Source organism: Phalacrocorax aristotelis, chromosome 4 (assembly GCF_949628215.1).
Source record: "Phalacrocorax aristotelis chromosome 4, bGulAri2.1, whole genome shotgun sequence".
Lineage (NCBI taxonomy): Eukaryota > Metazoa > Chordata > Aves > Suliformes > Phalacrocoracidae > Phalacrocorax > Phalacrocorax aristotelis.
The window spans coordinates 53,182,354-53,205,890 of NC_134279.1; the positions used below are offsets into that span (position 1 = coordinate 53,182,354).

Here is a 23,537-nt window from a genome sequence, read left to right on the forward strand (position 1 = left end):
ACAAAAGAAATTACTTTGTATGAAACTGCCATGGTGTTAGTATTATGATGTCCTGTGGGATTACAGTAAAAAGCTCAACCCTCAGTTCTCACATACAGAATGAAAACACCTTTCCATGGCAAGTTTTCACTTCAATCCTCACTGAAGGTCTACAGTCTTCTCTTAATTTACATATATCAAGTCTTCTAGTATTATTAACTGTACCTTAACTAGGTAAGGTTTTCTATTTTAAAAATTATAGGAAGATAATTTACAGCAATCTACATTTAATGATTTACCTCTTAATTCTAAGCTCTCTGTTTTTTCTGTCAGCCTTTGTTTCTCTTGTTCAAGCTGGTTTAACAACACTTCAAGGTTCTCTTTATCATCTGTTTTTCCAAAGAGTTCTTCACTCAGTCTCTCATTCTCCTTACGACATGAGCACAACTCCTGAAGTAACAAGTATTATTACAAAAATTATAAGTGCCAATAGAGACATTAGGAAAAAAATATATAATGTTTTGTTAAACTTTTAATATTCAACGCTGTTTACTTCTGTTTAACCTGGGTGTTTAATGCTTTAACATTTGTAAGAGGTCATCATTGTTTTTATACTACCTTTTATTACATCAAAGAAAACACTACTTTTGACACAGTTTGCAATCAGTAACAAAACAAGCAAGATTAACCCTTGTTTAATTCTGTAAACCAACCAGAAGGATAGCAGGTACAAACACAGAAAAAAATAATAACTAAAGCAAGTAGTAATTTTTAATGGCATTTAGTAACACCATTGGTGTTAAAGTACATCACAATACAGCATCACAGTCAACCCAACCCTGCAGCTAATCAAATGCCATTTGGCATGTCCTTCCTATAATCCGGTGCCCTGAAAATGAAATATTTTTGTATTTTCAAGTTCCTTAGAAACACTAAAAGAAAAGACTGTACTCAACTAATACACATCTTGCTATACGCTAGAAAGAGTTTGAACTTCAAGGAATTGATAATAGTGATGTTTTCCATCTGGGCTACTATGCTTTGTTTCTGACTGAGCCAAGTATTGCACAATTATTAACATGCTGATTAGGAGACAAGTAGTTTCTAAATGAAGGAAATCCTCTTGGATGTCATAACTCATTTGTGGTAAAAACAATTATGTCACAGAAATTACAACTTCAGATAGCAGAAACAAGGAAATGTACAATAAGGACGTAGTCAACCCTACTGTATAGAGAGATGTCTTTTAGTTTATTTTTGCAACAATATGATGCAGCTTCTATAGCTCTTTCATTTATTAATCAGTAATGTATTACAGTAGAGTTTTGGGGTACTATAAAAATTCTATTGTTAAATTGTTAGTTTTTATAATAAATGGAAGAATTGTGTGGGTGACAGTATGATGAAAATGCTACAAACAAGAAATGAAAGTATTTTTACTTACTGATTTAAGCTTTGTTATTGTTTCTTCAAGGTCCTGTATTTCACTGTGTTTTCTTTCAATTTCTTTCTATCAACCAAAATTAACCTATATGTTAAAAGTTACATATTCAAAATGACAATTCCTTTGTTACAAAAAACTTAAGGAAACAGACTATTTTTGTAAGAAATGAAATATAAGTAGTTCCTTGTAATCTGCTAAATTTCAAGTAGTAAATCTCCTATGAACTGAAAGCACAAAAAATCTGTGGTATACACACCCATGCTCTTTTGGTGCACAAGAGGTTCTGGGCTCCCCAGTTCAAGAAAGACAGGGAACTACTGGAGCAAGTCCAGCAGAGAGCTATGAAGATGATCGGGGGCTGGAGCATCGCCCTCATGAGGAAAGGCTAAGACACCCAGGTTTGTTCAGCCTGGACAAGAGAAGACTGGGGGGGGATCTTATCAATGCTTATAAATATCTAAAGGGCAGGTGTCAAGAGGATGGGGCCAGCTTCTTTCCAGTGGTGCCCAACGACAGGGCAAGGGGTAATGGGCACAAGTTGGAACACAGGAAGTTCCACCTCAATATGAGGAAACACTTCTTTCCTGTGAGGGTGCCAGAGCAGTGGCACAGGCTGCCCAGGGAGGGTGTGGAGTCTCCTTCCCTGGAAATATTCAACACCTCCCTGGATGCGTTTTGTGCTCCCTGCTCAAGCAGGGGGATTGGACAAGATGATCTCCAGAAGTCCCTTCCAACCCCTGCCATTCTGTGATTCTGTGACTCATAGAAAAAAGACCCTCCAAACACAGGCATCACTGTTACAAATACCTATTACCTATCAATAGTTGTAAGTATCTCAGAATTTTATTTCATACTAAGCTAACAGAAAAAGGAAGACTATTTCCTCTTAACTAAATTCATCTCACCTAATACAGGAGACACAAAATTGCTGTGATTAATCATCTTTTAGTAAGAAGTTCTGTATAATATTAAGTAAACTGTAAAAAAAAATTAATCTTCCTTTACAAGCTGATCGGTCATTTGTTGGAATTAAAAGATATAAAGCCACCTAAGAGCTGAGCAGATCTTTCACATGGTAACACATTAGTGATTACCTTTGCTTCTCCTATTTCCTTATCTGCGGTCTCGAGCACAATTTCCTTGTGTCTTTCCAACTGCTGTGCCAAGTGGTCTATTTCATTCAGTTCTTGACACAGTTCTTCATTTTTATTGCTTAAATGCACTACCTCACTAGTCACATTTTGTTTAGTGTCCAAGAGGTCTTGAATGCGATTTTCAAGTTCTTTATTTGTTTGCTGAAGGTATTCAACCTGAAAGATATTTTCCATTGAAACATTAATATGTATTGTTAAACCAGGTAGCAAAAGTTCTTCCCAATCTTCTGGAATACTGTATCTCTATATCCATCGTAAAAAAGGGACATCCTGTTAAAAAATGGCAAGATTTTCTATTTTTAGAACTTAATGTTTAACAACATGAAAAAAATATGATTTTACAAAGGTTCAAGACGAAGGAATTCATTACTACATTGTTCTTTATCTAGTCTCCAAAACCTGAGGTTTATTCTAAAAAACAAAGTACTGAAAAGCAGAGATCTGTACAGAAACCTGTCTTGGGCTCCAGTCTGGTACTCCCAGTGTACTTGGACTTTCCCTAAATTTTTTAAGATACAAGGACACGTTCTTCTCTCCACCTTTGTTGTATAATTGCTAGTCTTAGTCTCACTGTTACTCCTTCATGAAAGTGATACTTTACGGATCAGATTCCCAAAACCTATCTTGCACCCAACATATCTCAGCACCTTAAACACAACATCCTCAGAAATCCCACTCTACAGACATTATTTTTCCCAGTATACCTTTCCCTGAAAGTAAAGGAAGAGACACAGGGATGTAGAGTAGGAATTAAAAAATATATACACAATAGGTTACACTACCCAGGAAAATGGGAGCCTGGAGTGTCTTGAAACATTCAAGATAACAGAGGTGCTCCACTTCCATCTCCACACAACTTTCCTCAAACTCCAGAAAGAAGTATTACTGTAGACACAGAAGAGTCTGAGCCTTCTCATAGTCATGAATACTACTTCATAGAGATATCCATCCATCCATCTATTGTCAGAGAATAAAAGTGGTATATTGGCACTGAGCCTGAGCAAATAGTCATGGTGGCCTAAAACCAGCTTTATGCAGCTCTGGGCTCACTCTCTGTAAAATCAGTTTGTGTTCAGCATGACTTACTAATTCAGGATCACTGAACCCAGCTGTACTGCTTCCAAATCATAGCTTATTCTGTATTTTTCCAGCACTGAATCTAAGCTAAGTGGCTTTCACACCACTGTACATTGTGCACAATCAGTATATAAAACTCAGTTGGAAAAACCGAGAATTGATGGTATAAATCCAGAGATGGGCTTTACTTAATCCATACTCCAGCCTGTCGTGTATTATTTTATAAAATCCTCATTCCGAGACCAATATTAAATGTATGCTAATATGCACAGTAAACACAAACATTTATCCTAAGCTTATCTTTTCCTTGCAATCCTATGTTGGAGTAAAGGTGGGGACCATTTGAATTCAATGAGGAAGTTCGCCCACGTTCTGATGGGATTATCTGTAGGACTACTCCTTATCCTGAGTACATATACCATTGTTAGTTCCTAAAACATAAATGGTATGTACAAAAGAAAAAAAAGTGATACTTTCAAACTTGGTGAAAACACTGTAACATACAGAAATTTTCTGAATACTCTCAAATTAACATTACTATATATAGAAGTAAGTTCATAGAATTCTTTACCAAAACCATTCTAACAGACTTCTAAAACAAGAAATGAAATTTCCTTAGACAAGGAATGCTGCCACCTAAAAAGCAAAGCAAGTTAAATTGATTTATTTTATATCTAATAGTGATTTTTTGAAGAGCTAGAAGTTTTGTGCGTTTTAGACTGCTAGTATTTTTCGCTTTGATTAAACAACAGCAATAATTCCATTACCTGCAAATTCAAATGGGAAATAAGCTTCTCATTACTTTTACTTCTCGATTCCAGAGAGATAACCTCATGAGAACGCCCACCATCCAATGCTAGCATTAGGCGCTCTATTTCTTTGTCTCTTAGCTCAACCTTTGAGGGGGGGAAAAAAAGAAGTTCTTTGGTGTCTCACTTCCATTTAATAGAACCTTTTTTCAAATAAATACCTACATAACATTCAGTAAAAAAGATATGTATCTAATAATGCAATTTTTATCTTTAATATCCATTTTCTTTAATTCTGGATTTTTCTGAAAGAAATTCTATTTCTTTGAAAGAAAATTGAATCAAACAGAATTTATGAAAAAAAAAAAAACAAAACAACAAATCTGAAACAATTCCTACTAGATTATTTTCTTGAACAGGAACTAAAAAATCTTCATTTAAAGTGATGTTAATGAATATTGCAAATTAGCCATCCAAGACTAGCATTTAAATTTGGGGGAGAAGCTTTTAAATCAGCTAATTCAGTGATTATTTCAGTCACTGAAAACCAGGGAATACCGGAAGAGGAAAACCAAGATGAGGTGTATGGGGGGTTGGGGCGGGGGGAAGAGGATGATTCCACTAATCTCCAGATATTGAAAGATATAACAACATATGAAAAATTGATGCAATTCCCTCACTTAAAAATTATAGGTACCTTATCAATCCACTTTAATGAAAATATTGTAAAATCTGTTGTTCGTAAATTAACTTTCAAAAATCAAAAACTCAAAAAAACATAACCAGTCCAAACAGTGAAAAAAATTGTCCTAAGACACCTGTAGATCAAATTACTGTTTTGGACCAGCTAATGCTTCTGCATTAAAAAAAGTCAGACATACACAAATTCTACTTATGAATGCCAAGTTTAGCTTATTTAATGTCATTTTAATACACAAAATGTATCAGCAAAAGCCACAGGCAAGTATTTTATCATTGCTGCTGTTTCCAAAAGAAGAGGAGAGAAATAGCTCAACCTAGGCAAGTTAGAAAAATTGTATTTCACAAGCCCTACGATGATTTCCCAATGAGGTTAAAACAGAAATTATAATCAAGACCACTGCAATGGCTGCTACAGCCAAATAATAATAATTTAAAAAATAATCTGTAAACATACCTGTTTGCTATAATTTTTCATTCCACGTTCAGATATCTCCAGTTTTTCCTGTAGCTCTGTTACTTCTGACTGAAGTTCATGAATTCTGAAACGTAGCAATACACTGTTTATGTGGATTCATGGAAGAATCATATGTATACAACAGTTCAATATTAGTAATTCCTCTTTGCTCTGGAATGTAAATATTTCACAAAAAATAGTTTTGCTCATACAAAATATTAATGCAGAAGCCATTGTTTGAGATACTGTAGCGAACTGACCTTGGCTGGCTGCCAGACCCCCACCCAGCTGCTCTCTCACTCCCCCTCCTCAACAGGATGGGGGAGAAAATAAGATGAAAAAGCTCATGGGTCAAGAGAGGGACAGGGAGATCATTTACCAGTTACAGTCACAACCAAAATACAGACTCAACTTGGGAAAGACTACTTTATCATCAATTAAAAATAGAATAGGATGGTAAGAAACAAAGACAAACTAAAGCCACCTTCCTCCGACCCTCCATTTTTTCCCAAGTTCAACTTCACTGCTTCACTTCCAACTCTTATACTTCCCCTCTACCCCATGTGGTGCAGCAGGGATGGGGAGTGGGAGCTCTGGTCAGTTCATAACACTTCGGCTTTGGTGCTCCTTCCTCCTCACACTGTTTCCCTATTCCAGCGTGGCGTTACTCCCACAGGATACAGTCCTTCATGAACTGCTCCAGCATGGGCCATCTCCACATCCTGTCCTTCAGGAACAGACTGCTCCAAGTGTGGGTCCCTCAAGGGCCACAGCTCCTGCCAGAAAACCTGCTCCTGCATGGGCGCCTCTCCATGAGCTGCAGTTCCTGCCAGGAGCCTGCTCCACAAGTCACAGCTTTCTTCAGGGCATATCCACTTGCTCCAGCACGTGGTCCTCCATGGGCTGCAATGTGGATATCTGCTCTGATGTGGTGCTCTCCACAGGCTGCACGGACAACCTGCCTTACCATGGCCTTCTCCATGGGCTGCAGAGGAGTTTCTGCTCCACCCCCTCCTCCTTCACCAACCTTGGTGTTCGCAGTGTAGTTTCTCTCATATTTTGCTTACTCCTCCCTCTCACTGCTGGTGCGCGGCATTGGTTTTTTTCACCCTTTCCTACATACATTTTCACCAGGGAGCCAGCTTGGCTGATGGGCTCAGATGTGACCTGTGATGGGTCTGTTTTAAAGCCAGGTAGAAATGGCTGTGTCCAGCACAGGGTAGCCCCAGTCTCTTCTTAGAGAGGCCACCCCTACAGTACCCCACTGCCAACACCTTGCCATGTAAACTCTCTACAGATATATTCTAAATAAGAAAAAAAAAAAACTTGACTTGAACCCTTCATAATACAGGTTCCCAAGCCAAAAATAGTATTACAAAAATCAAGAATATTTAAGTCTTCCAAAATAAATAGGAAAAATCAGTTTACTACTATGCAAAAGATTACTCCTAGCTTTTTTGCAGAATATCCAATCCAAAATTAGGTATAACAGTAAAACCAGTATAGAAATCTTAAGTGAAATCCTTTAAGGAAATAACCAGCTTATTAAATATCCGTTGCAACATTGTCACAGGCAGCACTGTCAGTCACCAAGCAAAATCCTATTTAAGAACTATAGTGCTCTTAAATCATGAAACACCACTTTGTTTGAGGCATATTTGAAAGGCAGAAGGAGGGTGGGGGTTGGAAGAATCACTGCAGATATTTAACACCTATACTTCAAAATCAAGTTCTTTAGATTACCGATTATCAGCCACCTGAAGAAGGTCTGCGATATAAGGGTCCTCTGGCTGAGGAACAGGATAGGCACTAACACCTGATGGAGGGACAGGCTGGTCTATCTGCATGCGTTGACGCCTGAAGGGAATGCTCCTTTTTCTGCCACCTAGAAGCCCAAACCCAAATGCCTATTACTTGGAGTTAAAGCAAGGGAGTCGTCATCTTTAATACAAAGTGAAACATCTTCTTTATGCCACTGCTTCTGAGCTGGCTCATTTCACCATCTTAATCCTACTGTAATAAGCTGATAAAATTTGCACACTCTGGACAACACCATTCTTGCAGGTTAGTGTCAGTTTTGTCAAAGTTCAGTTCTACAGTAAGAAAACATGCAAAGTTCAGTATAAGTAATTTTCCCCAGTGTTTAAGACCCTAAATATTTTACAGTTCAAAGTTGTTGAATCTATTACCAATTTACCTTACTAAAAAAGCTAATTTAAAACATCACAAAAGATATTTTGTTTTCACATTTAAGAACTCACCTGTGCATCATTTAGTAATTTTTTTTTCTTTCTATCCTATTGTCATTTCAGTGAATGAATATCATAAGCATATCAAACAGAGTGGGTTATTTGCTTGCATGGTAATATTATATTAAAAACAAAGCAGAACATAGTATTATTTCCAGAGGGAACAATTACTCTTCACCACACGATTAAATAAGAACTTACAATATTTGATGATGTAGTATAGAAAAATCCCAGAATACTGGTGACCAAGGGGCAAGTATGCAGAAAGACAGACAAAAGAATGGCATCTTTGAAACGAATGATGTAAAATGCAGAAAGGCGTGGAAAAAGAGAGGAATTTTAATTTCACCTAACTACCTATTATTGATTTCCCTCTGATGCCAAATATATATGTAATTCAATGACTTGGAACAAAAAGCCAATTTCAAAGTTTAACAAAATACTTCTCACTATTTCCCTTTGCTTAAAAAAAAACAACAAAAAGGAAACCGTGGAGAAAGAAATTAATCTGAAAGTAATGTCCAGAACATTTTAAGTTATCAAAAGACCCTTTAAATACTGCAAGCTTTCAAAGGGTTGGAATATTTATTTGTAGACATATTTTACGTCTTGCTACTTTTAGGAATTAGTCACACATCATCAATTAGCTGTCAAAAAGATTCAAGTATCAAACAACCTGCTCCTGACTAAATTAGGTGCAGCATTAAAAAAAATTAAAATAGCTGTTGATTAGTAGCACTTTCCAGTCACATTTTAACTTAAGAGTCTTCTATCATATCTGTTTGTATTCAGATTTGTCCCCAACACAAATGATATGCTAATGAAGCTTCTTCCATACAGAGAAAAAGACTGAATTCAGAACGAAAACTTTCAAAAGGTAACGTTATCCTATTGGATGGTTATTTTACTGTAGTAACTTCCCTTCCTAAAGGACAAAAAAAAGATTATGTTCTGAAGAGCCAAAAAAAGCCCAGAGAAAAGTTGAAATAGCTGTGACTATTTACACTCACCAGGTGTTTGCACTACTGCTTGCAGATTCTTCTCCTGAAGCTGCTGAATTTTTTCAGTCTTGGCTTTGTTTTCTTTTTCCAGCATTTTAATTTTATGTACATATTGGTTATTCAGAAATTTCAAGTCAGATGTTTCATGTTCAACCCTCCTTAAGGAGGCTTTCAAATCTTTGAGGGAGAGAAAAAGCAATATTCTCTTGCTTATTCATTATTATTTTTCTTAGTAGTACCAAAATAGGCATAAATAGAATCTTACGTGCTTTTTCTGTAACAGGAAATTTTCAAATACATACACATGTGTGTATATATATATACACACACAAACACACAAAAATATATATTTATACATGCTATACAGAAAAAATCCTTTGTAAAATAAAAGCACATTTAACAGCAGTATTTCATTTCAAATTTAAAAGTAGCATTTCAAGGTATGAAAGTATATGCTAAAAAGTGCTAACATTTTCATGTTTGGTTAAAGCAAGGATTTGCAGGACCTCAGAAGCTTTTTAACTACAAAAGAAATGTCTGTGCACGAGTCTTAATTCATTAAAGGCACCAAAGTCAATGACCACTCACACTTACTTATAAGTACAGATGAATGAATCTGCAGATCAAGGACTTGGCCACAACTTATTTTGGCATGGAAGGATTAAAAGAAGTATCATAATTTTTATATTACCTTTAATATGACGATCAGATTGCTCTTTCAGTTTTAATATTTCTAAATGTAGTTCATTATTTTCCCTAGTAAGCTTAGCATTTTCCGTTTTATAAGGTTCCAAAATAACATCATAATTGCTGCATTCTTTTTCAGTTTTTCCAGCAGATAACTTTGCACTGCGCAAGCTCTCAGTTGTATGAACCAGGTCACTAGAAAAAAGAAGCATCAAACATGTCAGAAATTTTACCAGCCTTTACACTGCAGGTGAAATATTTATTATGACCTGAGAAACAAAACGCTTTCCCTGAGACCACATTAGGAAAAAAGAAAAACTGAACCACAGAAATCATTCACTTAAAAAAAAAAGTAAATAGGAAAGGACAGGACAAATACAAAAAAAAAAGTTATTTAGTAAGCATATTAGGAGTATACATCTGATAATTCTCTCTTTTCTCCATAAAGTGAGATATTCAGAATTGGCAGGGTGATTTTTTTCCTCCAAGCACCACGTAGCACTACTTACCACAGAAGAAACTTGAAGTAAATAATTAAAAAGGCCAGAAGGTTACTGGTATTTACATGGAGATCAGAAGGTCCATAAGAGAGATTTGTGGTAAGTAGCTATAAACACTTTTGTGAAAACATCAAAGTCAGTGATTGGGAGATCTGTTAGACACCAGAATGAGACTTAAAAGTTGAAGGCAGATTACTCCACATCTGCCTGCCTGTGGTTCTTCCATCTTTATTAGATGCTAGAGAGCAAGAGAACCAGAATACCTACATTTGCACGTTTAGCCAAATATAACTGGATTACTATGGAAATTACTATGTCCATAATCATATCAAAGCCATGAAATGAAAGATATTAAGAAGGTCACCTGAAAATGTGTTTTTCTTCTGTTACGTGTTCTGTAAAAACAGCAGCAGTAGCAAACAAACTTCTCCAAATGAGATAATAAAAACCAGAGCTGTGAATGTTTTATTTTAAGTCATGGTACAGACAACAGGGATTATTTTTTACACAAGCAGTTACAACGGTGTGTCCTTTAAGCACATATCAGTGGTGACTATTCTTGGCTCTGTTATGAGGTTAGAGAAGTTGAATTTTCTATCATAGAATCATTAAGGTTGGAAAAGACCTCTAAGATCATCAAGTCCAGCCATCAACCCAACACCACATTCCTAGACCATAGTTCCTTAGAAACACTTCTACTGAATTAAATGAAACTTAAGATGTTCTCGTCACTTAAGCAAACCCATCTCACTTCATCATACACAGGAATGGAATGTTAACTCTGAAATAACACTGCTTGAAAATAATCTTCATACTAAGCATTCTCCCTTATGGGTCAAAAATAAAACAACCCCAAGGATATGATTACTATGTTTTTAATGACTCTCCTTTTGAATACCTAAAAAGATGTTCCACCAAAGGTAAACTCTCCACTCCCAATGGCTGCCGATAGCCCAGTTGATCTAGACGTTTCCTGAGATTAACGAACCTTCTCTCTGCAGTTGTAGTCATTGTAAACACACCTCCAAAGCAGCTTTTGTCAGAGTCAAGAAAAATAGAACACCTGCAAAAGATTGTCTGTTACAGCATTTGTCCTTTAAAGAAGGAATAATACAGAAAAAAAGTAACAAAAACATTTTTTATGTAGGAAACACAACGCATAAGCGTGTCCTTAAAGTAAACCAAAAGAGAATCATAGAGCAACTAAAAAGTTTTAAAATATTTACATGTTTCTTTGAAAATAAATATTTGTCTTGGCAACTAGTTTTCTCTTGCCGAACATCTTAGAGTATGAACATAATTTTTTCCTTCCACTGTGTAAGAACTGAAATCTGAAAACATCTTTCTGTGGGAAAACCAAATAGTAGATTCTGATTTTTTTGAATCATGGTCATCACGGTATCTTCCACAATACAAATTGCCAGATTATTCTCAAAAAAACACCAAAACGTTTTTCTTTCAGATAAAAATCTTGCTTTCAATGTTTACAAGGCATTACTTAACATAACTTATGCCAAGCATTTGTAAAATCACATAAAATGTGTACAATTTTAAAGACAGATTAACTTTAAACATCTTTTTTCTACAGGGGAAAACAGGAAAGAAAAAATCATTAGTGTACCATAGTCCTACTCACATCATTTCAGTAGTTCAAGGATCAGAGGTTTTTTTCTTCTTTTGGCTGATTAGTTACCTTTTTATTACTAACCTGATCTAAAAAGGGCTGGATCAGCACTACTGTATCTAAATCCAGATTAGAATTTTGATTTTGCCATGTACATTTGAGGGAAAAAGAATTTTTACATCATTATGTCCTTATGAATTTAGAGACAGAATGAGAAAAGAAATGGAATACTAAAGTTGATGCTCCTCAATATGCGAAAACATCTCTTCAATAGTTGGAAATATTTTTGATAAGTAGTTACTTCTTTAAAACATTTTCCCTCACATTTCTTCAGAAGTTTCAGTATTAACTTAGGGCTGCAAAGACCTCAGCAAAACTACCAAACCAAGGAAGCATTGTTTGCATCTCATATATAGGGGACAGAATATAGATGTCATTTAAGCCATGCTGTTTCACAAACCCCCTGATTTTAAAAAGATATTAAATATATGTAGGCATTTGAAAATAAAATTATTTATGACTAATAAAATGAGAAAACACACACATTTTTCTCTTGTCTGAGGCTGGAAAATAAAATTTCATCTCTTGTACCAAAACACTACAAATAAGTCTAGCAACGGGACTGTGGTTGCCAGGTGCTGCTCCATGGATGAGAGAAAATCACCAGTCTTAAGAGCACAGCATCTGTTCCAGGTACTGCCAAAATACTTGTTTGAAGAGGTTCAGGATGTTGATATAGCAGCTAGGCAATGCCATGGAGAACAATCGCTTACGTATTGTACTGGGATGGTTGAGGGAGGAGGCAGTGCACTTCCTTCCACTAAATGGTAACTGTCAATGTACTAAGTGGAAGTCAATGTACTAACGTGCACCAACTGCTCTTCATTGTCCTTTGGCAGCTAAAGATTAAAGCTAAAAGTGATGAGACTTGGTATTTCTGAATTAATGGTGAGGATTCTGTGTTGAATTTGGGAAAACAGTGATTGCGTTACTGTATCTAGATTTAGTCTCAGGAATACATCTTAAATTACTAAAGAAGTAAGCTGATAACTCTTGAGCCCATCTTTTCAGGAAGTAAGAACCATATCAGTTAAAAAGATTAAATTAAAATCGTTCATCACACTTGATTTAAAAGATTGTGTTTTAGAAAGAGAAAGGATTGTTCTACTAATCATACTGATAAAATTTTACAGAACAAAGAAAGAACAGAACTGTGCCACAGCTTGTAAGGGAATAAAGCTTTTTTTACAGTAACTGTGGGGGAAAATACATGGACAGATGTTGGCATTCCAGTAACTGTGGCTAGGAAGTAGATAAAGGATCTCAATAAATCACTGCAACAGATGCTTAAGTGAGGTGTGGTTACCTAAACATACTCTAATATGAGAGGCACCAACAGCTTTCTGGTTGAATTGCTCTCCTTTCTAAAGACTGGGAATTTTTAATTCAAGACATTATTGCCACCTGAATCAAACAAGGATATTATATTCCCTAGAGACACATCTGATCCAAAATTAGTCCAGGAAACAAGTAGCTGCAGTATAGGTCCAAAAGATGGCTGGGAATAAAAGTAAGAAGAATAGCTGGGGGCGTTATTTCAGAGAGCTTAACACAGAGAGTAAAGTCTTCAAAGACAATAAGTGTTGTACACTCTTTGTTGGAAAGAAATTATGTGCCAGTAATTCCAGACCTCTGTCATTACACACAACAATAGCATAAATCTCATATCCTAAACTTAAAATCTGTCATTAGTCTTATCATGAAATCATAAAGTAGCTAGTAACTTCTCCATCAGGAAAGTGAAAATATGAACTGCTGTACCGATTCAGTTGAATCTGAGATCAGTCTGACCCAATACCCCATATCTCTGACAGTTGCCACAGCAAGGGTATAAAAACATAAAAAACACAAGACAAATCTTACTCCTACATAGCTTCTCTTTCTCTTTGCCTATAGTGCAGGGAGTTAATGGGCCTAAAGTTGAACTTAAATCATTATAAGAGTACCTGATAAACCTTTCTTAGAAAAGCCTGATCGTTTTCTTGAATCTTTTGCACTTTTACATTGAAATAGCCTGTGGCAATGAATTCCTGATTTTAACTGTATGTCTGGAAAAGTATATCATAAATTTATGGGTGTGTGCACACTCACCCCCCTTTTTTTCCTTCTTATTTTAAGACATACTAAATAATCATTCTTTATTCATGCTTTCAGCCATTCATGATGGCATCTTTAGCAAATCTATTTCCCAAAATTTTCTAGTAGGTTGTACAGCTTGTCCCTTTTCCACGCTTTTTCTGAGATTGAGATCACCCCAAGCAGCTACATAGCACCTATAAAGATTCTTTGCTGCAGCCTTCTCTACTCATAATGATTCCTAACTTATGATTTTGATCAGGGGACTGGAGCATCTCCCTTATGAGGAAAGGCTAAGACACCCAGGTTTGTTCAGCCTGGACAAGAGAAGACTGGGGGGGGATCTTATCAATGCTTATAAATATCTAAAGGGCAGGTGTCAAGAGGATGGGGCCAGCTTCTTCTCAGTGGTGCCCAACGACAAGGCATGGGGCAATGGGCACAAGTTGGAACACAGGAAGTTCCACCTCAATATGAGGAAACACTTCTTTCCTGTGAGGGTGCCAGAGCAGTGGCACAGGCTGCCCAGGGATGTTGTGGAGTCTCCTTCCCTGGAGACATTCAAAACCTGCCTAGACGACATGTTCCTGTGCCCCCTGCTCAAGCAGGGGGGTTGGACAAGACGATCTCCAGAGGTCTTTTCCAACCCCTACCATTCTGTGATATGCTACAAAATCTTATTGAATCTATAATACTAACACCAAAGACAATTATGAACTGGAGTTTTCATTCTCAGCTCTGGAAAATACCAAAATGTGTTCATTCATCAGAACTGATATGCTAATGGCTTTTTTTTTTTGCGCAATTGTGTGAAATATGTTTGCAAAGCACCTGTTCCTGTCCTGTCATTACTAGTCACGTAGTTCATTTTGCTATAAAGAGCTAGCTTTGTTTTCACCCAGGCAGCTAGTGGACCAAGTATTTGACTATAGTAATGTTCTAATACGTGCCTCTATACAGTCCACATACTGCGACATCTGTTACTGTAACGTTATTTTCAAGATACACTGAATGAGCCTGCACTTGCTTTGGCAAAGTCTGTTTCCAAGATGATTTGCTGGGAGTTCACTTCTGGCTAGATATTCGTACACCACTTTGCCCATAGAAAGACAACTCTTGCTCTAGAAAAACATAGTTCTTCTTCAAAGAAGCAACAAAAACCTGTAAGTTGACATTACAGTACAAGAAAACCCTATCGATTATGAGCCTGCTTGCCACCTATCTCCCCAAACTGGAAGCTTTATAGTCCTTTCAGCAACCGCAATCATTACCTATAGAGGGGCAGTCAGTCCCCTTTTAAACGGGTTTATTTTAACTTTTTTCCGTCCTCCCTCCGGGTCGGTCTTACCGGACGTACCGTTAAAAGCAAACTCTTGCGGGACGAGCCACGGAGGAGTAGCCGAGATGTTCCGGCAAGGCTTCGGCAGAGGCGTAGCTCCGGCGGAGTGCTGCAGGCCCCGAGGGAACGGGAGACCAGCGCGCAGGCCAGGCGTCGGGGGCTGCCGTCTAGGCTAACCTACGCTCCGCAGGGGCGGAACGGACGGAGGCGTCCCGGCGCCACGCTCTTCTCAGGGCCGCTACCGGCACCGCGGGGTCCCGAGACAGACGCCGAGTACCGCCGCTGCCCATCACCCGCCCTCCTCGTCTTCTTCCTCTTCCTCCTCACCCAGCCGAGGCGAGGCAAGGCAAGGCCAGGCGAGGCGAGGCGAGCCCTGCCGCCTGCCGCGCCCCCCAGCCCGGCGCTGCCACTCCTCCACGCACCCCACCCAGCCCGTCAGGCCGCACCGCCGGTTTGAAAATGGCGCGCGGAGCAGCGCCCGCTTCCCCCTCGTCACCTCAGCAACGGGGCACGCGCCTACACTCGCCGCCCGGCCGAGCCAACCGCCGCCCGCCCCGCCCCTTCCCGCGCGACCGGCGGCCCTCGCGCTGAAGGGCGGGGGAGTGTGACGTAACGCGCCGCCGCGTTACCGTAGACTCTGACGGCGGCCTCCAAAACGCTTCGGTGAGAGGGGCTTTCGTCAGCGCGAGGGCGGCAGGGGGGTAGCCCGCCATGGCGGCTTAGCTCCGGGAGAGACAGACGTTACCGTTGTCCCTGCTCTTCCAGAGGATCGTATTTGCATTTACTGCCTACAGCGTAGTCGCTTGTTGCATAGTGGCTGCAGCCAGAGTCGGGGACCGAAGTGTCTGATGTAAAAGTGACAGGTGGTCCTCTTTTATAAGCTGTCTGTGCTCGTTTAAAGGGAATTTCTCCTAAGCGTAACCCTTACCCCTGCTTGGTGTTGCTTTGGCTACTTTTTGTCACCTGCAGAGACACCGTAAGCAGGTTATACCCAACTCAGATCAAGTATTATATTAGTAAATGAGACAACTAGGATTTAATGAGCTACAAGACTGAAGTGTTAGCATGGCCATCGAAATCCAGGTGCCTCAAAAAAATAAAACTCGGGGAACTATTAGTGTTTTTTGAGTTATATCCTTGCATCTGCATCTCAAACACCAAAAATCTTACCTCTGTCTGCATGTTTATTTTGCCTGCATACAACCCCCTCTATTCAACAACTTCACAATTTCCTCAAGCTGCACAGGAAAACGAGGTCCTGAAACACAGGCAGCTGAAGCTCCATGAGGAGGAAGGGGTTACATGCAGTGGGAGAATACTGATGCTACATCATACTTACCCAAGGGAAGGAAAAAAAAAAAAAGGCATGTTGAGAAATAGAGGAATTCTACTTCAATGCCCAGAGACAAACAACATAAATAACCACATTTTCACCTTTTTGAAATAATACTCCTGTCCTGGTTTTGGCTGTGATAAACTTTATTTTCTTCCCAGTAGCTGGCACAGTGCTGTGTTTTGGACTTAGTATGAAAGCAATGTTGGTAACGCACCGATGTTTTGGTTGTTGCTGGGTAGCGCTTGTACTAGTCAAGGACTTTTCCAGCTCCCCATGCTCTGCCCGGTGCACAAGAAGCTGGGAGGGGAGGGGGCACAGCCAAGAGAGCTGATTCAAACTGGCCAAAGGGATATTCCATATCGTGTAACGTCATACCCAGTATGTGAACAGGGAAGAGCTGGCCAGGGGAGGGAAGCAGCGATCACAGCTCAGGGATGGGTAGCGTTGGTCAGCAGGTGGTAAGCAGTTATATCGTTTGTGTTTCTGGTTTTTTCCCTTTTCCTTTTTATTATACTGTCGTTATTGTTATTTATTATAATAAATATTATCATTATTTTATTCTAATTATTAAACTGTTCTTATATCAACCCACAAGTTTTTGGTGTTTTTTTTTTTTTGCTTTAGCCCTTCCGATTCTCTCCCCCATCCCGCAGGGGTGGGGGGAGTGAGTGAACGGCTTTGTGGTGGTTAGTTGCTGACTGGGGCTGAACCACAACAATTTTGAATCAGAATAATGTTGATAGCAACAACTGAAACATCAGTGTGTTAAGCAGTGCTTACACTAGTCAAGGACTTCTTCAGCTCCCCATGCTCTGACAGGTGCACAAGAATCTGGGAGGGGACACAGCTGGGACAGCTGACCCCAAATCACCAAAGGGACATCCCATACCATATGATGTCATGCTCAGCATATAAAGCTGGGGGAAGAAGGAGGAAAGGGGAGAATGTTTGGAGTGATGTCATTTGTCTTCCCAAGTAACTGTTACACTTGATGGAGCCCTGCTTCCCCAGAGATGGCTGAGCACCTCCCTGCCCATGGGAAGGACTGAGTGAATTCCTTGTTTTGCTTTGCTTCCATGTGCAGCTTTTGCTTTACCTGTTAAACTGCCTTTATCTCAAACCATGAGTTTTCTCACTTCTACTCTTCAGATTCTCTCCCCTGTCCCACCAGGGGGGAGGTGAGCGGGCAGCTGTGTGGTGCTGAGTTGCCAGCTGGGGCTAAGCCAGGACAACGCCATAGGAATAAAGAATATGATGAACAGTTTAATTAAGAATTATAGCCATAGTCACATTACATCTCAGAACATGAATTCAATATTCCCACTGCATAAAGTTCCACATTGATACTTTCTAGAATGAGGAAGCAAAATTATTTGATAGTCTTTAATGCTTACATAATTTCCACGATGCAAATATTAGTGAAAACAGTAGTATTCTTTTTGTGTACTAGGAAGGTAGTGCTTACTGCTTTTAGCAAAGAAGGGAGTATAAATAAAATTATCTGCACATTAGGGAAAGGGAAAAATTATATCCAAAGTGTTTCACAGAATTAATGCTTTCAAACAGTACTTGAACCCAGTGGAGGAGCAACAAATCCCCGAAGGTTTCGTTTTTGCCCTGGAAGACGTTTGAAGCAGGAGTGTAACTTGACATATATGGAAGTTAACTACACATACACATGGAAATCCACCTTTTAAAACCAAATAGCACTTACAGTGTTTGATGCCCTTACACACGGGCACAAAGTTTGTTAGCTGCTCTTTCCCTTTCTAGAGCTTAATGAGACTGTGCAATACTGGAGCAGTAGTCTAAAATATCCTGTATAGTGAATTCCATAGTAATTCCTGATCCAGGATAGCAGCGAGCTATGAGCCCTTCAAAGTGCTTGTATTGTCGTATAAACTCATCTTGCATGGAATGCCACACAACCTGCCAAAGCAAGCAAACTTTAGGAAGCGTCAAATGGCACAACACACTCTACATGAACTACCAAACATTGGCTCATTAACGGATTCTCAGTTCAAGTGTCATTTTAAAAATAAAGCTTGCTAACAAAGTTCAGTAAACTGAGTTGTTGCATTAAAAAAATTGATTCAAGATTTTTGCCCATTAAGTTTAAGACCTTTAATGTTTACAGGACTCCTATCAAACCTGCAAAGCAGAAAACAGTAAAGAAGCGGAAGCTGCCCTAAAAGGGGTATTGCTTTTGTCTTTAAAGAGAACACTCTGAACTGAAACACTGCTACTAATTCACTTTTCAGACTTCAAAAAGCTGTTAATACATGCTTAGCTCTTAAATCTACTTATTTCTCCAGTGAGAAATTTTAAGGAGTATAAGAGAAAAGTAACTATCAGAAAAGATGTAATTGAAAATATATTCTGCTATAGTGTACCAGCTAAACTTTGTTTCAGGTTAGCAGTTCATTTAAATCTAGTTCTCTCTACTTCCAGTATATTTTGTAGAACAGAGAGCATCCATTAACGGACACCAAGGGTATCAAAGGAAGTTTCCTTCTGAACTCTGTCTCTCTATCACGACAGTTCAAATCAATGTGGCAACAGATAGAATCAGAGTGGGATTATAAAAAACCTACACTCAGAATTGGTGGTTTTTCAGACTTATGCTGAAGCTAGGCACTTCTCACAGAACACATATACAAAAGCAACAATAAAAGCCTTTGTGTAAACATTACAAGGTGTTTAAGCCATGATTTAGTTTACCTGAAGTAAGTTTTCTTCTTCACAGAGATGTTTATCTACCTTCTTGTAAAGATTATCCAATCCCTTCTTCACTTCCTTACCAGGATATTCCTTTATAACTTTACGAAGCTCTTGTTTATTAAAAGCCAGCTGATAGCTTACTTCCTCTTCTCGTATACCTTGTGCCACACGTGCTTCAACACCTTCAAAGAAGTGCTAACAAACAATAACAGCATTAATGATTATCACAGATCTGAACTAATTAACCCAGTTTTACAAGCATATGTGTGGTTAAATCTTGATTCTGCTTGGCAACTGCTCTGTGTTCCCACCATTTTTGTTTTTCAATTGGGCACGAAGTAGTGCTCACCCATAAATGTTAAAGCACAGCCCAACAATACTGCACTCCGTAAGTACTAGAGTAAAACTGACATCAGTCATTTCTAGAAGCAATCAAGCTTTTCTTTGCAACCTTATAACTAATACTGAATCAGCCTCAAAATCCTCAATTAACAAGCCCACAGCCTGGGAAAATACTCGTTCTTTTGTATAAGCTGAGTAAGTGTCTGAAGAGGAATTTCTCTACTTAAACCATAATTACACAATAGCAATATCTGTTCATGATTGCCCTCTCTTCTCATTGCTCCACACCAGTTGGCTCGACATAATAAAAATGGAGGGAAGTATGCCTATGGACATGCACGTAGAGCCGCATGGAGTTACCTTTCTTCACAGCAGCCCATATGGTGCTGTGTTTTAGATCTGTGACTAAAACAGGGCTGACAGCACACCAATTGTTTTCATTATTGCTGAACAGGTCAAACCTGGCCAGAGGGTACACCATACCATGTAACATCGTACTTGGCTGTAAAAATCAGGGTTAGACGGGGGGGGGGTGGTGGTGTTTGTCTCCAAGGTGGCTGTTGCTCAGAAACTGGCTGGGCATCAGCCTGCTTGTGGGAGGTAGTGAGTGACTGCCTTTGCGTCACTTTTTTTTTTTCTTTTCTCTCTCCACCCCCCCACCCCCCCCCCATTAAACTATCTTTATCTCCACCCCCAAGTTTTCTCACTTTTGCTCTTCCTATTCTCTCCCCTATCCTGCCTGGGGAGGGGAGAGTGAGCAAGCCATTGGGCGCCTTAGGTGCTGGCCAGAGTCAGCCCACATGGGAAGCAATAAAACATTTTCATTTTCAAAAAGAGAATACATCTTAGACTTTTCAGAAATTGAATGGCCAAAATCCTGCTTATAGAAAAAGCAATGAACAGTGGGAAACATTCAGCGGGCAGAACTGAGCGTGAACCTGGGTCAGCACTCAGTTTAACACTTAGTTCAACTACTGACTTACAGAGCTTTCCTAAAACTGTTCTTCTGTTGAACAGTTCAGAAACTACAGTAATTTTCTCTGCAGATAGGGTGGGGAAATTTATCCCAAAGCTCCCGATTACTTTTCCCCTTGCTTTTTCCTTCTTCAAAACCATTTGCTTAAGACACGACTGATATTCAGTCAGTACAATTCGTTGCCATGAAAAATTTGGGGTTTTTTAATCCAAGACTGTTACCCTCATGAGTACTCTTGCCAGGCATGCTTGGGTCTAAAGTAACAAAATAAAGATTGTAAGTGCAGTGACAAAATCAGATAGTGCAGATTAACACTTGAGAAAAACTACTCTGTACCACTTAAATGTATATAAACTCAAATATACTTACATTTAATTTCTCAAGAGGCTGTCCGAGTGAGCAGATTACATAAGACTGAAGATGTTCAGTGTATTTCTGTTTGGCTTCTTTTTTCTCAGCCTCAAGACAAGAAATCTTCAAGCGAGAAAGCGTTGCAAAAATATGATGGAAGTTCTCCATCATGACCACATCTCTGGGTGTTTTCTGGCTTTCATTAGCTACTTTCTCAACTGAAAGAAAAAGGAAGCAAAATACTTAAAATACCAAAAGTACAACCGAGTTCAGGAAAACAACCAATAATGATAACACTGTCAGAAAAGGAATTTTGTAAAGAAGTAACAGATAGGTACAGGCTCTAAGGTCATGAAATTTCTATGCCAAAAAGGTCACTTGTAAAAGAATACAAAATAGTGACTACATATGGTCATTTACATAAGTGAGAAACAACCCACGTTCTGTGGAGGCTTACAAGCATGCTTTCATTATCCCTAACAGATATGACATGACAGAACTATTTAAGAAAAGTCTCATTCCCCTCTTTGCTAGATAAGGTGGTGTTTTTTTTAAAAAAAAATCTACTTCCCAGTCTCTCAGTTTTTGCTTAGCTTATTCATTTTATGGTCAGAGTTCCTGTCAATTCCCAAATGTAATAATAAAAATGGATAATCCTGCACATACATCTCTTACTTTCATCCCCCCCCCCCCATCCCCCCCCACCCCCCCGCCCAAAGAGAAACAGGCCAGGCAAAAGGAATTCTACATATCACTCCCTTATTGCACCTAAAAGCAGGCTGAAAGAGGATGGCTTCAACAAAGAGTGCAATTAAGTCTCTATGACTATTCATCCATTAATCATTTTGCTCAGACTACAAGGATGCCCACTGTGAAAGTGATCCTGGTCAACAGAGTGTCAATAAAGATCACAAATTCATTTCAGCCTGAACACTGAATTGCCAACTAGGAGAAGTCTGCTACTGCCAATTTTGTTCTTCCCATCTAATTTTCTAACCACGCCCCAATTCTATCTGAAGTACTACATCTTTCTGACCCATTTCAAACATTACTTGTAAATTAAATATCCTACTGCATTAAACATACTGCTTGCACTGATTTTGTACAAAATTTTGACTGCGTTTCATCTTCATTCTTTATTTCTATCCCTTATCCTCCCCCATTATAATTCTTTGTTCTGTAAGTTTGCTCTCTACTTGTTTGAAACAGATTGTGTTTTTCTTCAGTGTTTGACTGGCATAATTTTGAACCCCTTTTAAAAGATGCCTTTCTAAATTCTTCCTACACTAGTTATTTTACCATTGTATAGTTTTGCCTGTCTATTGGTATTTGCTTAATTTTATCACTTGAACAGTAAATTCCTAAGGACAGAAAAGTGGTGTGCAATCAAGTAAAAACATTTTCAAAAATTTACTGTCCATACACAGTCTACTGTACTATGAAGTAATGTCTCTTCACAGTTACCTAATATGTTCGGAACTGCTATACTATCATTTGCTCAAACTAGCTTTATCGACTCTACTGTCTCCTCTTGCTCAATCTTCCCCTAAAAAAAGAGGTGCATATCAGTGGTTGGGAATTGATTATCCGTGGAGTTGTTTGAAAATCTGCAGGTAAATCAGCACTGAAAGGTCTGTCTATTCATATCACTCCCATTTTAAATGGGAATTTTCCAGAGTTCATTGGCTTGCATATCCCCCCCCACCCTTTTTTTTTTAATGTTAAATAACCCCAGTAGAACAAGGGTGTTGCTGCTGTTTTTCCAGACTACAGCTGGCAAAATAGGTAGAACTGGAGAGACATTCTGTGTCAGCCTAGGACACAAAGGTCCTAATCTGCCAAGAAAGGGTCAAATTCACATCCAGAACTCAAGTGATTTATTTTAGACAGGGCTGCGGACATAAACAGTGTCAGGGCCAAATGCCGGGGATCCCATCCAGATTCACCTGCTTGCTTAAGCTATGCTGGGAGAGAAATGATGAGAAGCCACTTCAGATTGTGTCGTGTTGCTGCCATCTTCTCTCTCCCTCCAGAATCTTAATCACCTCCCCCTGTCATAACTGAAAGTTACTTTACAGGTATGTACAAAGAGAAATATCTACAGTTTGCTTTTTAGATGTATATTACAATCAAATGGTTTACACTTGCTCTCCTACTGATAACAGATAACCAAAATTTCAGCGCAACGACAGTCACATGGCTTGCAGTAGAGTCTTAAAAACATCATCTATTAATTGGCGCAAAACAATATATAAATAGGAGGAAACAATCATTCTAGTAATGATGACAACCTCAGAAGACCTACCACTGACAAAAACAGCTCTAATAAGTTTTATGTAGGCTTTGTCTAGATCTCCTCGTCGTTCTGCATTTTTGAAAATTGATTCAGCGAGGGCTGCAAACTCCTCAAATTCAGCAACAAATGGAAGGATCCCAACTTTACTCTTCTTTGAGATTTTTACTTCATCCATCTGCTTCATTTGGTTACTCTTAAATTTAAAACAAGAACAGACGTTAGCCTCTAATATATCACTCCAGACCATGGAACAACTAGTAAAAGAAAAGAAAAATGCAGACATACTGAAAAACTGACACTTATTCAAACGTGGAAATAACTTTATCTTTCAGTTAGTATATCTACTTAGTCTTCCTCCCTTTTTACGTTCAAAAATTTGTTAAGAAATAATTGGAAAGAAACAGGAAGATGGGCAAGTAA

At 38.7% G+C, this 23,537-nt stretch overlaps 2 protein-coding genes across 15 annotated transcripts in view; both read right to left on the reverse strand.

Moving 5' to 3' along the window:
* Nucleotides 1–15,651, reverse strand: part of CEP135 (centrosomal protein 135) — a 37,249-nt gene extending 21,598 nt beyond the window's left edge. For 2 of the 3 annotated variants that reach the window (XM_075091432.1, XM_075091433.1), the window contains exons 1-10: nucleotides 15,114–15,651; nucleotides 10,895–11,059; nucleotides 9,501–9,691; nucleotides 8,819–8,986; nucleotides 7,303–7,444; nucleotides 5,560–5,644; nucleotides 4,422–4,550; nucleotides 2,518–2,733; nucleotides 1,424–1,489; nucleotides 279–429 (exon numbers count right to left, since the gene is read on the reverse strand). In XM_075091432.1, the coding sequence (XP_074947533.1) occupies nucleotides 279–429; nucleotides 1,424–1,489; nucleotides 2,518–2,733; nucleotides 4,422–4,550; nucleotides 5,560–5,644; nucleotides 7,303–7,444; nucleotides 8,819–8,986; nucleotides 9,501–9,691; nucleotides 10,895–11,007 (1,261 nt within the window). In that variant the 5' untranslated portion in view covers nucleotides 11,008–11,059; nucleotides 15,114–15,651. The remainder of the gene's footprint in view (nucleotides 1–278; nucleotides 430–1,423; nucleotides 1,490–2,517; nucleotides 2,734–4,421; nucleotides 4,551–5,559; nucleotides 5,645–7,302; nucleotides 7,445–8,818; nucleotides 8,987–9,500; nucleotides 9,692–10,894; nucleotides 11,060–15,113) is intronic. The other variant, XM_075091434.1, reaches the window with a different exon arrangement.
* A 2,030-nt stretch (nucleotides 15,652–17,681) lies between these two features.
* EXOC1 (exocyst complex component 1) overlaps nucleotides 17,682–23,537 on the reverse strand; it is a 30,504-nt gene continuing 24,648 nt past the window's right edge. For all 12 annotated transcript variants that reach the window (XM_075091441.1, XM_075091446.1, XM_075091443.1 and 9 more), the window contains 4 exons: nucleotides 23,127–23,310; nucleotides 20,840–21,039; nucleotides 19,153–19,347; nucleotides 17,682–18,360 (listed from right to left, as the gene is read on the reverse strand). In XM_075091441.1, coding sequence (XP_074947542.1) covers nucleotides 18,208–18,360; nucleotides 19,153–19,347; nucleotides 20,840–21,039; nucleotides 23,127–23,310 — 732 coding nt within the window. In that variant the 3' untranslated portion in view covers nucleotides 17,682–18,207. The remainder of the gene's footprint in view (nucleotides 18,361–19,152; nucleotides 19,348–20,839; nucleotides 21,040–23,126; nucleotides 23,311–23,537) is intronic.